Source organism: Hemitrygon akajei, chromosome 10 (assembly GCF_048418815.1).
Source record: "Hemitrygon akajei chromosome 10, sHemAka1.3, whole genome shotgun sequence".
Taxonomy (NCBI): domain Eukaryota; kingdom Metazoa; phylum Chordata; class Chondrichthyes; order Myliobatiformes; family Dasyatidae; genus Hemitrygon; species Hemitrygon akajei.
The window spans coordinates 66732006-66745143 of NC_133133.1; the positions used below are offsets into that span (position 1 = coordinate 66732006).

Here is a 13138-nt window from a genome sequence, read left to right on the forward strand (position 1 = left end):
AGTAAGTGGGCAAATTAAAACAGATTGTATTAACTAGGAAAGCACTTAGAAATGTCAACTGTTCAATAAATGATGGACATTTTTCCATGTTCATCATAACACTCTAAATTTTTCTCTTGTGGTCAGTAATTGGTTCTGTGGTGATCATTTATCAATCAAAAATAGTAGCACGAGGCTTTAAGAAACTGAGGTTGGATTGCTCTATTGTGGATGTTAGAAGCACATTCCTTAATGGATTTTCCATTGTGTTTTTCTAATGAAGACATTTTGTATTGACCTGAATTATTGAACAGAAACTCTCCTTCCAGACATCTTGAAACTGATGATAATAAATTCAGTTAACAGTAATCATGATAGTGGAAGAGTTAATACTGCTGCCTTGTAGCTACAAGGAACTAAGTTTGATAAGATTTTGTGCTGTCTGTGTGGAGTTTACATGTTCTCCCTGTGACAACACGTGGTTTATTTTCTTTCACCTCCCAGATTCTGATTAATTGGCTACTGTAAATTGCCCTAGATGAGTGGAAAAGAATCAAAGAGGAAGTTGGTGGATTGAGAAAATAGGTTGCTGGATGATGGGGAATGTATCTTCTGAGATCCCTCTGGGAGCTGGCATTGACTCGTTGGACCAAATAGTAATGTCCCATGTTGCAAATATGTTATCGAGGTTCCCTTAACTAACTTGCACTCTGTGCTAACTGCATGCAAACTGACACAGAGCACTTAAGTCTTGAAAAAATTTGCAGTGTTGTCACATGGTGTAGTATATTTTAATGCATGTTTATGAATAACTTGACTAAAAATGATTTGGAGTGTTCAGAATTGAAAACTAGCTGAGTATTTTAAACTTGATTTCTGGCTTATTTTGATGTGTGCTTTTCTTCCTGAGGACATTTTTAAAGAACAGTAAGGCAACTTGCTGATGTTTATGTTTGTATTAATGACTTTAATTGGGTAGTGCTGGAAATTGATCATATAGGTAAGTTGTCTAAAGCTGATCTCCAATAAATATTTAAGAATAGACCTGCTTTAACAATTAATCAACTATATCACAAGTACTGGAGTCAATCATAGAATATAAACTTAAGCTCAACAGTTGCAGTATAGTTACTTATGAGCTTTAGAAAATTGGGTTCATTGTTTCTTTGTTTAGTTTTTCTGAAAATGGACACTTCAAATTGATATTGACAATTTGCTGCTTTGTTAATGGATGGAGCTTATGTAGTGTTGGCCAATAAAGTATAGTATTTATAATGGAATATATTTAAGGAACCATGGTAGAGAGCAACACGTGGAATTAAATTTTGAATGTTTTTATTATTTTGACAGCGTGACAGATTTACCAGTTTTCGGAAGTCAGCTGCAAAGAAGGAGAAACCTCACATTCAGCATCCTACTGATTCCCAAGCAGTTATGTGTGACTTGCCATTAGCACAACCTGTATTTGAAGAATGTTTCATGAATCTTTCGGAGAAGGAAATTTTGGATCTGTTCGAGAAAATGATGGTAGGTATTGAGACTTGGTTTATGAAAAAGATTGGCTCCAAAAAAATTACATTTATTTCTGAGGTCTAACAGTTCAAATGTTTTTGGGCATTTCTCAGTCTAAGTGAAAGGACTAAAGTTGTTAAAATGTTTATGCTCTTTGTGCCTAGGGAAACTGAGAATACACTGCACAATATTTCTTATTAATGAGAGAATAGGATTGTTTTCCTTTTAAGTTTTTGAACTTCAATTTTTAAACTTGCTGTGTATATGAAATCTTATAGAATATTCTTAGTACGTTCAGTAGTTTTACCAAAGGCAATGCTTATTTTCTGGAAATAAACTTATTTTAAAGGAAACAGCTAATATTTCATTATGCCTAGTTCTCGTCAGATCTCCCTTAGTTATGCTGGAATATTCTGCACATGCCACACCCTCTGGAGGCATCACTAACAACTAGTTCTGGAAATATTCATTTAATTATGCGTTTAGATAGATGCAATATTGATCCCAAAGGAAATTAGTGTCACAGTAGCATTACAAGTGCATAGATAAACAGTTATACAAATATTATGTGTACACTTTGGATGAGCAGTAAATGTTTACCTTGTGATGATGCATGTGTCTCATAAATTAACAAAATCTAGCCCGAGAAGCAGGCACGTCTTAATTTAGGCAAAATGGTGTGGATTTGTTTTGTGATCACATTTCATGGATGTGATTGCAGCTCAGACAGTTGAGAGGACTGGAGATGGAAATGGTCAAAGATCTATTTTTTTGCCACATAATTTCCGATCAGGATAGATTGCAAATAGAGTTGGAGAACTGATTGACATCATTGTACAGAAGGATCTTAAGGGACTGAAGAGAGAAAGGAAATGGACTGTGCAATTAATGAATTGACGGATGTCAGCTTTGCTGCCTGAAGGCGGCAGAGTTTAAGATCAGCGGGTCAAAGCTGTTGAAGAATGTGGAGAATGAATCTGAAAATATATTAATTTTTGTGATCCACTTAACAATCAGTGATGCTAGGCTGTTTGTTAATGGAGATGAGACATCAGTTAAAAGGTGAAACCCAAAAAATATTTCTAAATTGTGATCTGATTTGAATGCAAGTTGGAAGGTAAACCATTTCTTGAATACTTCAAGTTTACAAAATGAGATGAGTTCATGACATAAGTAATACTAGCTGCTCAAGGCCTGCTTGACGTTATTGAGATTGGTTTACATAATGGCTGACGTTGGAAGCTTTATGTTCTAGTACACTAGTCTTTTGGAAGATACCAACAAAATGTCAAAAGCATGTGCCATAGTCCTGAAAGACTTTGAAGAGATTTTTGTTTTTTTTTTAAAATAGCATTACAAAATTGTTATTGCTGAAATAAGAAATGGGTACCAAACAAAAATGTGTATCCTTTGTAGCTAGTTTAGACTTCGGAACAGGAATCTGGAAAGGAATGTGTTGTAGGCAGTAATCATTTGACACTTCAATCCTTAAGTATACCGGTTAAATAGTTGGCATGTAATATACTTGGGAATTAATTTTCAAGCATCCAAGTGGAAATGGGCCATTTTAGATCTAGTGTAGTCACATACATTGACACAATTAATTCATGGCCATGTCAAGAGTTATCAGGGGAAGAATTGTCATTCTATAATTTCATACTGAATGAAATTATATCTGAATTGAGTCCAAGCCATGTGTAATGGTGAAATAGGTCAGAAATAAGTGGCAAATACTGTAAGAAGTTTAGAATTTTTAATGATAGTTATTGCTGGATAAAATACCACTGATAGAACAATGGCAAAATTAGAAATTCAAAATTCCATTTAAATTGTTGACAAATTGTACTAGGTCAAAGGAGTGCAATTATTTATAAATGAAAACTATGGGTATAAAATTGAGTGCATGTATGGGGTATAAAGATTGGAGTGTTAATGGGCTGCTTTGAGATGGAAACATGGATATAATTGCAAATTGCAGATGTGTTTGATTTCATATGATTAATGTGGTTGAAATTGTATTAAAACTAAGGTCAATGACATGCACCCAATGGGCATTAACAATGTTATGAATCAATTGAATTGGAACGTGCAACTATAGTTTTATTTAAAGAACAGTCCTAGGAAGTAAAACATTTAATATGTAATCCTATTGTGCTGGTGAGCAAATAATTTTAATTTCAGTTTGAAGAGGCAGACGTTGTTTATTTTCCTTTATGAAATATCTGATCATTCCTTGCATCTTACCTTCTGCTTGTCACCATAGTAATAAGGTTTAATTAATCTGTTGCCTTCCTAGTTGTGTTTTCTGTGCCTCAAGTATCTTGCCTTGCTGAATAATGATCTCATTTTTTCTCTTGTTTCAATTCATTAATATTTTGGGTAATCATCTTGCTGAAATTGGGAAGCATTTCTTTCATTTTCAACAATTTTGGGGGGAATATTGTCTGATTCTGATGCTTTATTCTTTGAATGCACCTTACTGACTATGTAATTACCCAAATTTCAAACCCCTTTCCAAACCCATGATTCCTGTTACTTTGGGGAAACAGTCGGGAATCTCACCAACAGTGGCTTTGGTTAAAGTTGTACACCATCCTGCCTTAGGAAGTATTTAATTTCTTCATTGGCACTTCAGTCAGACTTGACGGTACTGAAATAGTTGACAGCTATCTCCACAAAGGCAGAAAGGCATGGGCAATAAATGTTGGAGAGACACACATCCCATTAATCAATTTTAAAGTAAACTATTTGTGCAGTTTTGAACACTATTTTTCTTTGAATCAGATATACATTTCTTAGGCAAAAGTTAACAGACGAGTCCATGAATAACAGTTACTTGAGAGTATTGGGAAAGTGGCTAGTTTCCATCTAAGAATAGTATTGATACACAGTATTATCCCAGTCATAATATTGGATAAAGTTGATCATGTAATATGTTTTCATAGAAACTTAAAAATGATGGCAGTTCAGTTATATTTTTGCTACATGCAGTATGTATTTTAGTATATACTAAACATTTGTTGGATGTTTGGGAATTCATTTTTGAATATGAATTCAAAGTCCCCCAGACTACACGCTTAAAATTGTCAAGGGAATGTAGGTATACTCAAAGGATGGTTATGGTAAATTTGAGAAATGGGTTATTGGCTGTACTAGCTTGAGAAAAGCCAGGTTGAAACTCTCCAGTCATCTTCCTCTGAGAAGGAAAACTATTCTTTCTGAGCAGAGATACTCCCAGGGCATGAGTTTTGAGAACTTAATAGTTTGAAGTTTCCATAAGTAAAAACACTGGCTGAGATTGCAAAAGCTGCATTGTTAGGTTAAAATACAGGTTAATAAGTACTGGAGAGTTTAACATCAGTAGCTGAGCGAAGGGCGCTGAGTAGGCTACGGTCAATTATGGATAACTCTGAACATCCTCTACATAGCACCATCTAGAGACACAGAAGCAGTTTCAGCGACAGGTTACTATCGATGCAATGCTCCTCAGACAGGATGAAGAGGTCAATACTCCCCAATGCCATTAGGCTTTACAATTCTACCGCCAGGACTTAAGAACTTTTTAAAAGCTATTATTAATGCTTTTTGAAATAGTGATTTAGATGCATATCATATTTTTTACTGAGTTAAGTATTGTATGTAATTAGTTTTGCTACAACAAGTGTATGGGACATTGGAAAAAAGTTGAATTTCCCCATGGGGATGAATAAAGTATCTATCTATCTATCTATCTAAAATCTTGGTGAACTTTGAATCTCAATGAAATCTTACAACTATTATGGAGCTGTACTGCAGATTCAAATATACCTGACGACAAAATTCTGAATTAGAGGGTTGAAACCTGCAGTTGAAGTATAGCAGATCCATGCTGTAATTGTTATATGGATAAGATGTGAGATTGGTAAGGTAGATGCTAGCTTGCATCATACACCAGGGTTCCCTCTACGGTTACCTGTAGCCTTTGGCAGGAGCAGATGTCATCAGGTAGTGCACAACCTTCATAGTGTTTTGACCCTTAATTACTACACTCTCCTGTTGGCGGGTCAGCAGCAATGGCCAAGTCACTGCCCACCTGCTCCTGACTTTCAGCTCAACTCCTCTCGCCTGCTCCATATCCAGCAAGACACTGTTTCTGCTTTCTCCCTTATCCTGCAAGCTACTTGGTTCTTCTCCAGCACAGACAGCAACCTACATGCCGATCTTGCTGGGAACCCTCCACAGTAGATCTCCCTGGGGAATAGCCATGTCTGTCATCCTTTGTCCCTAAACTCCTGGGCTAACTATGGGTACTTCAGGGCCTTCCTCTCATGGGTCTCCTCATATCTGTAGATGTGAACTTCCCACTATTCAGGACATTTACAAAGGCAGGTGTGTAAGAAGGGCCGAAGTCACGTCACCCCAACCTCAAACTGTTCCAGCTGCTACCATCCAGAAAACAATACCGCAACATAAAAGCCAGGACCAACAGGCTCTGAGACAGCTTCTTCCACCAGGCCATCAGACTGATTCATTCATGCCGATACAATTGTATTTCTATGTTATATTGACTGTCCTGTTGTACATATTACTTATTACAAATTAATATAAATTGCACATTGCACATTTAAGTGGAGACGTAACGTAAAGATTTTACTCCTCATGTATGTGAAGGATGTAAGTAATAGTCAATTCAAATTCAAATCCTTCCTCCATGGTACAGTGAGCTCCACCAGGATGATTTTCTTGTCTTCGGTGGACCACAGTATGATGTCTGGTTGAACTGTGGTTTGCACCACCTTTGTGAATGCTGTTTCCTCCCACATCAACCCTCATCTCCCATGATTTGGCATTTTTCAGCAGATTGGATTTTGAACTCTCTTGATATGACTGGCATGGCCCTCTCCTTGATGAAAATGACTGCCCTGTTTGCCTCCCTGTTAGCTGGTCTCTTTTTACACCTTTCTTATTCTAGTGTGTCAGCAAAGCATAGCAGGATCTTGTCATGGTGCCACTGAACCCTGCTGACCACAAAATGTGCAGTTAATGTCCCCTCTCAGCCCCCATGTATGCAACTGTAATGGTGTAGGGAGAGTGTCATACATGGATCACAGGAGGAAGGAAATATAGAAAAGCTCCCATCCTCAAGCTCTGCTCAGGTGGTCATGCACCTGTGAAGATCCCATTTTGTCCAGGCACCCTGTGACACTCTGTTTCACCCACCTTTTGTCCTCATGGTTCCGTACCTCTGTCTGGACCATGTTGCACCTACCTTTTGCACTTGCATTCCCCCATTGTTGGAAGTGTGCTGAGCCAAGGCCTTACTGTCCCAGGCATGGGTTGCTAATGATGTCTCTCAATTGGGGGGAGCTCACCACCTGTTTTATGGTCAAGTTGGCAGCCTTCTTTCTGCCCGATCTTGTTGTGACTCCTGCTTGGCTTATTAGCTTGTCATCAGAGCCACTCAATATTAAAACAACTCTGTACTTTGCCACCTTGAACTCCTCCACTACTGATGACAATGGGAGCTGTAGCTGGCTTGATCTTGTGTAGAGCTCCACTGAAGAAAGACTTCGGGTGGTAGGGTGGTGATCCTTGGTCACCTCTGCAATTGCAAGTTGACTTTCCTCTCAATACCTACTACAGTAATCATAGGAAACTTGTACACCATGAAAAGCCAGAGCAGCCTTGGTAGAAGACCATATTGGTACAGCCATGTACCAGGGAGTCCCGTTTTTTAATCTTCTTCAGCCACTCTTCAGTCTTCATAGTGTCAATGATGTTGGCACTGTCATTGCTGCATTAAGACACTTTACTGGGTAGTCCTCTATGGATGGAATGGCTTGTACTTGAAGACTGAACTTGCTAGTAACCTTGCCCTTTTTGATCACCATGCATCTGGACTTCCTGGCCTTGAAGGTCATCCTAGGTCAGGTAGCTGCATTGTCATAGAACATAGAACAACACAGCACAGTACAGGCCATGTCCGTGGTTTCCAATACTCATCTTGTTTGGACATGGGTTACAGTGGTTACTGTGTCATCTATGAACCCTGTTTTGTAGGTTGTCAGATGCTGGGATCCAACAGTGGGACTCAGATTATTGAATGAATTGAATTGACTTTATTTCTTACATCCTTCACATACATGAGTAAAAATCTTTGTTACGTCTCCATCTAAATGTGCAATGTGCGATCATAGTAATTTATAATTATAATAAATAGAACAGTCAGTGTAACATAGAATACACTCAAATCAGTGTGAGTTAATCAGTCTGATGGCCTGATGGAAGAAGCTGTCCTGGAGCCTGTTGGTCCTGGTTTTTATGCTGTGGGTGGTAGCAGCTGGAGCAGTTTATGGTTGAGCTGACTTGCGTCCTCAATGATCCTAAAGGCCCTTTTTACACACTTGCCTTGGTAAATGTCCTGAATCGTGGGAAGTTCACAACTACAGATGCGCTGGGCTGTCTGCACCTCTCTCTGCAGAGTCCTGCGATTAAGGAAGGTACAGTTCCTATACCAGGCAGTGATGCAGCCAGTCAGTATGCTCTCAATTGTGCCCCTGTAGAAAGTTGCTGATGTGGGGAGGTTCATGCCCATGACAAACAAGATGAAGGAGATGTTACAGCTGGTTGGAATCCCTTTTTGAACATCTTGCCACCTGGTTGTAAAGTGAGCTGAAGTGAAGCGTAGAATAAATCCTACTAGGTAGCTGGTGATCATGTCTTACGTTACTGGCAGAATATTTTAGCGGTCCAGGCCAACCTGGATGAGGATGTGTGAAATTGATCCACAGGCGTTGGTATGTCTAACCAGATGACTGTAGGTCGCTTTTCTTCTGCCTGGCCTAACGGATCAATTAGCGGATTATTGAGGTGTGTTCAAGGCACCCACAAAAACTTGGGATGTCACTTTTCTGGATGGATGCGTTAATATAGTGGTTCTCCATTAAGTAAGAGGTCAGCCTTCTCGCAAGCACCGAGAAGAATATCTTGCACTAAATGCCAAGGTGGGAGATTGTCCTAAACTAGGTGATTATAGAAGAATCTTCTTCCTAAGGAACAAAGCATTGTTTAGCCATTTTCCACCTTGGTGGGATAGAGCCTTTGGTCCAAGTCTTCCTCATTATCTTCCACAACCTCTGGAGGTTTTGGGCATTTCTTACATACCTTGTACGATATTTACTTAGTCCTGGGGCAGCAGGTGACTTTGCTCTCTTGATGATATCCTGGGCTTCCTGCCATGTGGGCTCTGCCATGTTCAGCTCAGTTGCTGTGATTCTTGGTTGGGGAACTTTTGGATTGAATTCTAGTCCCTGATTCCTATGAGTATAATTGTGCGATTTCCTCCAGATATTCTTCCACCTCATGCTTTGAGCTGTTTAGGGTGCCAGATTTTTGCTGGTTGACAAAAGCCCTGGTGAACCTGCATGGATTTTCAACAAACTGCGCTCTGCTTCTCTCTTTCTCCCTTTGCTTTTGCAGCTCTCCACCTTTTCAGCTTGTGCAACTGTTCTTGCAGCTTGCTGGTTACATCTTTGACGTATTGTTTTCAAAAAGTAAACTGTTTTGTAATTGTTTGTTCAGGGTCTTTATCTTGTGTCTCAGGTGGTGAATCTCCCTTTCCTTCCTGTTTAGTTTGCAGGATGGTTTAAGATCCCCTTCTCCATTGGGCCGAATTACACTTCAGCAAAGTTGAACACAATGTTTGAGAGGGAATCGATTTTCCTGTAGACAGGTCCCGCCAATGTAACTTCCAAGATGCAATCTAGGTTGTTTTCGAACAGCTTTCAAGATACATTGTCTGATGATCTAGGTCATCTGAGCCTCTTTCCTGGAATGGATTGGGTGTCAGGGGAAACTCATTTGGTCCTTTTGGCACTGGGGCGACTCAGGTGTTGAGGGATTTTCAGCTCTGTGGAGTGCTTCGTGACTAGAGTTCTCCAATGTCTCACTGAATGAGTTGCATTTGATTTTTTTTTTTGCAGATTTTTACTGCAGTGCTATTTTGTATTGAATGCATCCATGGTCAGTGTTTGCTTAAGCCACTGGAAAGCTTATCATATTTCCAGTCCTGGCTATTGCCATTATGTCTGTCCTATTGAGTCTGTCATCTTCTAACCCCCCCCCCCCCCCCCCACCTGAGATGACCCCCGCCGGATGTATTTAGTTCATCCGTACCTTGTATGGCGCCCTCTTGCGAGTGCTACACACAAGGTTGCTAACCTTGTTTGCCCGTGCCAGTCTTTCCTCGAGGTTATCTGTCTTTCCAACGTCACCAACCTTTCTCGGTTGCCATCTAGTCTTTCCTGATGAGGTAACCGTAGCCTTTGACAGATGTCATCAGGTGGTGTCCAACCTTCTTAGTGTTTCATAAATTCTACTAAGGAAGTGGAAAGGGCCAGAAAAAAACTAACAATAACTAATGTGTGACTTTATATGGAAGTCACTTGAGCATTCTGTTGAAATATTGTTCTGTTTAGTGGTATAGGTAAATTCAAATTACCTTTGTATTTAGACTTGCAAAAAAAAAAGCCTTTGAGCAATTATTTTTAAAAACATAGCTTTGGATTGAAGTAACATAGTGTAGTTTGAGGATTGGTTAAAGAAAGAAAAGAAAACTGGTTATTTTTGGCTTCATGAATTGTAACTAGTGGTGTGCCATAGGGAATAGTGCTGGGATCCCAGCTGCTCACAATCTGTATCAATTGAGAAGATGAAGGGATTAAGATTGTTGCTGATATAAAGCTGTGTGACAGTATGGGTGTAAGCAGATGCAGAAAGAATTAAGTGGCGTATAGACACTGGATGTAACAGCGGGAATATAATGTATAAAAATGTGACATAGTTCCTTTTTGGAGGTGGAGGTGAAATTTAAAAGGATATTTTAAGTAGTTTGAAAGATGTTAGTGTTTACAAGGATCTGAATGCCTTACTCAAAAATTGCTTGTTTAAAGTGCAGGCATTTAGGAAGACAAATGGCATTTTGGCCTTTCTTTAAAAAGTGGACTTGAATACAAGAGATTATGATTATATCACACTTTGGAAGTTCAATATTCAAAGTAATTTTTTAAAATCAAAGTACATGTACGTTACCATATTCTACTCTGAGATTCATTTACTTGTGGGCATTCACAATAAATAGAAAGGGCTAATGGAAAACCACATACAACAAAGCCAGATAAACAACCAATGTGCAAAAGACAATGTTGAAAACACAAACAAAATAACAAGTAAGCAAGATATGTCAAGAACATGAGTTGAAAAGTCCTTGAAGGTGAATCCAGAAGTTGGGAACAGTTCAGTGATGGGCAAGAGCCTGATGCGTGAGGGGTAATAACTGTTCCTGAACTTGGTGGTGTGGGACCTGAGGCCCTTGTAACTCCTTTCTGATGGCAGCAATGAGAAGAAGGTGTGTGTTTGTTACGTGTGTGCGTTGTGCACATGACGAGCAGTACAGTGCATTAGATAATATAAAACTATAAATTACAATCAGAAATATTAACTTTAGACCTGCACGCAATATACGCCCGTCACACTCAGATCCCACGTATTGGGGTGTACATTTCATGTGTTGTGTGGGTATAAACTACATTAAATATTTCTTGTAATTTAAGTTTATTATGATAATATATTGCACTGTGCTGCTGCTGCAGAAGAATAAATTTCACAACGTATGCCAGTAATAGTCAACCTGATTTTGAAGAAAATCTTAAGGGTGTCAATGGCAAATTTTTGAATGACTTGAAACATAGTGAATTAAAGAAAAATTAAAACATCTTAATCCCATTTATGTCTCAATCTTCGTGTGCACCTTTCTTTTAATTTGGCATCAGGCCTTGTACTTTGGTCATGATAAAGCTCAGGCCCTTTTGATGAATTAAACCTGCACTATCAATCACAGTTCTGTGAATTGGATAGTGTTGGGCTTGAAATTCTGCCCTGTGTTCGTTTAGGAAGAGAGACAACCAACACCGGAATATTACGAAACTTGGGTTTATTACAGAATTCGTAACTGGCACAGCGAATCCACGGAGTCGCTGGAGAAGGCGCGTTCCGACTTCCCCTTACAATCTGCTCTTATTTATACCCCTTTTCCCCCCAGCACAACCCCCCGCTACATATTAGGTAATATCGGGCACTTGTGTCCATCTTATTGGCCCGATGCCATACACTCACGAGTTACCTGTTTCTTTTGTTTACTGAATCGCGTGACACTAGTAGTTTCGGTGTAGCGGAATCCCCAGTTTCGCTTCCCCCCTCCCTCGCATTCCGGTCTCCTAATATTACGCGAGCCACTCCTGACCTGTAATGGCAGTCTCGAATTAACCCTAACATTAACCCTAATAATAGGTTTGTACTCTTGTACATATTGCAATTGAAGACAAAGCTTGCAGTTCTCATTCAGGTTCTACATCCGTAAAAGTGCGATTAATGGATGTGGAACCTGAATGAGAACTGAATAAAATCATACTGCGTCCAGTGCTCCGGGTGCAGCCTTCTATATATTGATGAGACCCGATGCAGACTGGGAGACCGTTTCGCTGAACACCTATGCTCTGTCCACCAGAGAAAACAGGATCTCCCAGTGGCCACACATTTTAATTCCATGTCCCATTCCCATTCTGATATGTCCTCCTCTACTGTCAAGATGAAGCCACACTCAGGTTGGAGGAACAACATGTTATATTCTGTCTGGGTAGCCTCCAACCTGATGGCATGAACATTGATTTCTCTTACTTCCGTTAATGCCCCTCCTCCCCTTCTTACCCCATCCCTTATTTATCTGTCCATCTATTTATTTATTTATTATCCCCTTTTTTTTCTCTCTCTGCCCCCTCACAATCACTCTTTGCCTGTTCTCCATCTCCCTCTGGTGCTCCCCTCCCCCTTTCTTTCTCCCTAGGCCTCCCGTTCCATGATCCTTTCCCTTCTCCAGCTGTGTATCCCTTTTGCCAATCAACTTTCCAGCTCTTAGCTTCATCCCTCCCCGTCCTGTCTTCTCTTATCATTTCGGATTTCCCCCTCTCTTACTATCTCTTCTTTCAATTAGCCCTGACGAAGGTTCTCGGCCTGAAACATCGACTGTACTTCTTCTGATAGATGCTGCCTGGCCTGCTGCGTCCCTCCAGCATTTTGTGTGTGTTGCCATACCCTCCAGTGTTAGGTTTACTCCAATATTGTCCACTGAATTCAAACATGGCACTAAATGATGGGCATACAACTAGCATTTTGGTAACTAAATTTGGAGTTGTATTACTACGTGGAATGCATTGCTATTGATTTTATAGATGTTTGTCAAAACTGGAGATTGAATATTTGTGTAATGTGTACCAATTATGACTCTCCCTAAGTAATGATGAACCCTTTTCAATTGACAAGTGAAGCATCTTCAAGAACCAATATTTACAAAGCAGTAGGATGCTGTACTTCACTAGTCTTGGGCAGTGTTGAACGATTGATGACATACTTACCAGATATCTGAATAAAAGTGATCATAAAGAGACCTCAGGACATGAATAGTTTACCACTTGGACAGCTACTGGAGCAATGTACTTTCGGTCTCTGGCAGCAAGCTGAATCTTTTAATCACATGCGAGGAAGATGGGGTTGGCTCAGTGTTCGGTTTAGAAAGAAAATTGAGTGAGGGAGAGTGAATACTAATGAAAAAGAA

At 39.6% G+C, this 13138-nt stretch overlaps 1 protein-coding gene across 4 annotated transcripts in view; it reads left to right on the top strand.

Annotated features, from left to right (window-relative positions):
• diaph2 (diaphanous-related formin 2) overlaps positions 1-13138 on the top strand; it is a 601287-nt gene that overhangs the window by 53035 nt on the left and 535114 nt on the right. For all 4 annotated transcript variants that reach the window (XM_073058409.1, XM_073058412.1, XM_073058410.1 and 1 more), the window contains one exon: positions 1330-1506. In XM_073058409.1, coding sequence (XP_072914510.1) covers positions 1330-1506 — 177 coding nt within the window. The remainder of the gene's footprint in view (positions 1-1329; positions 1507-13138) is intronic.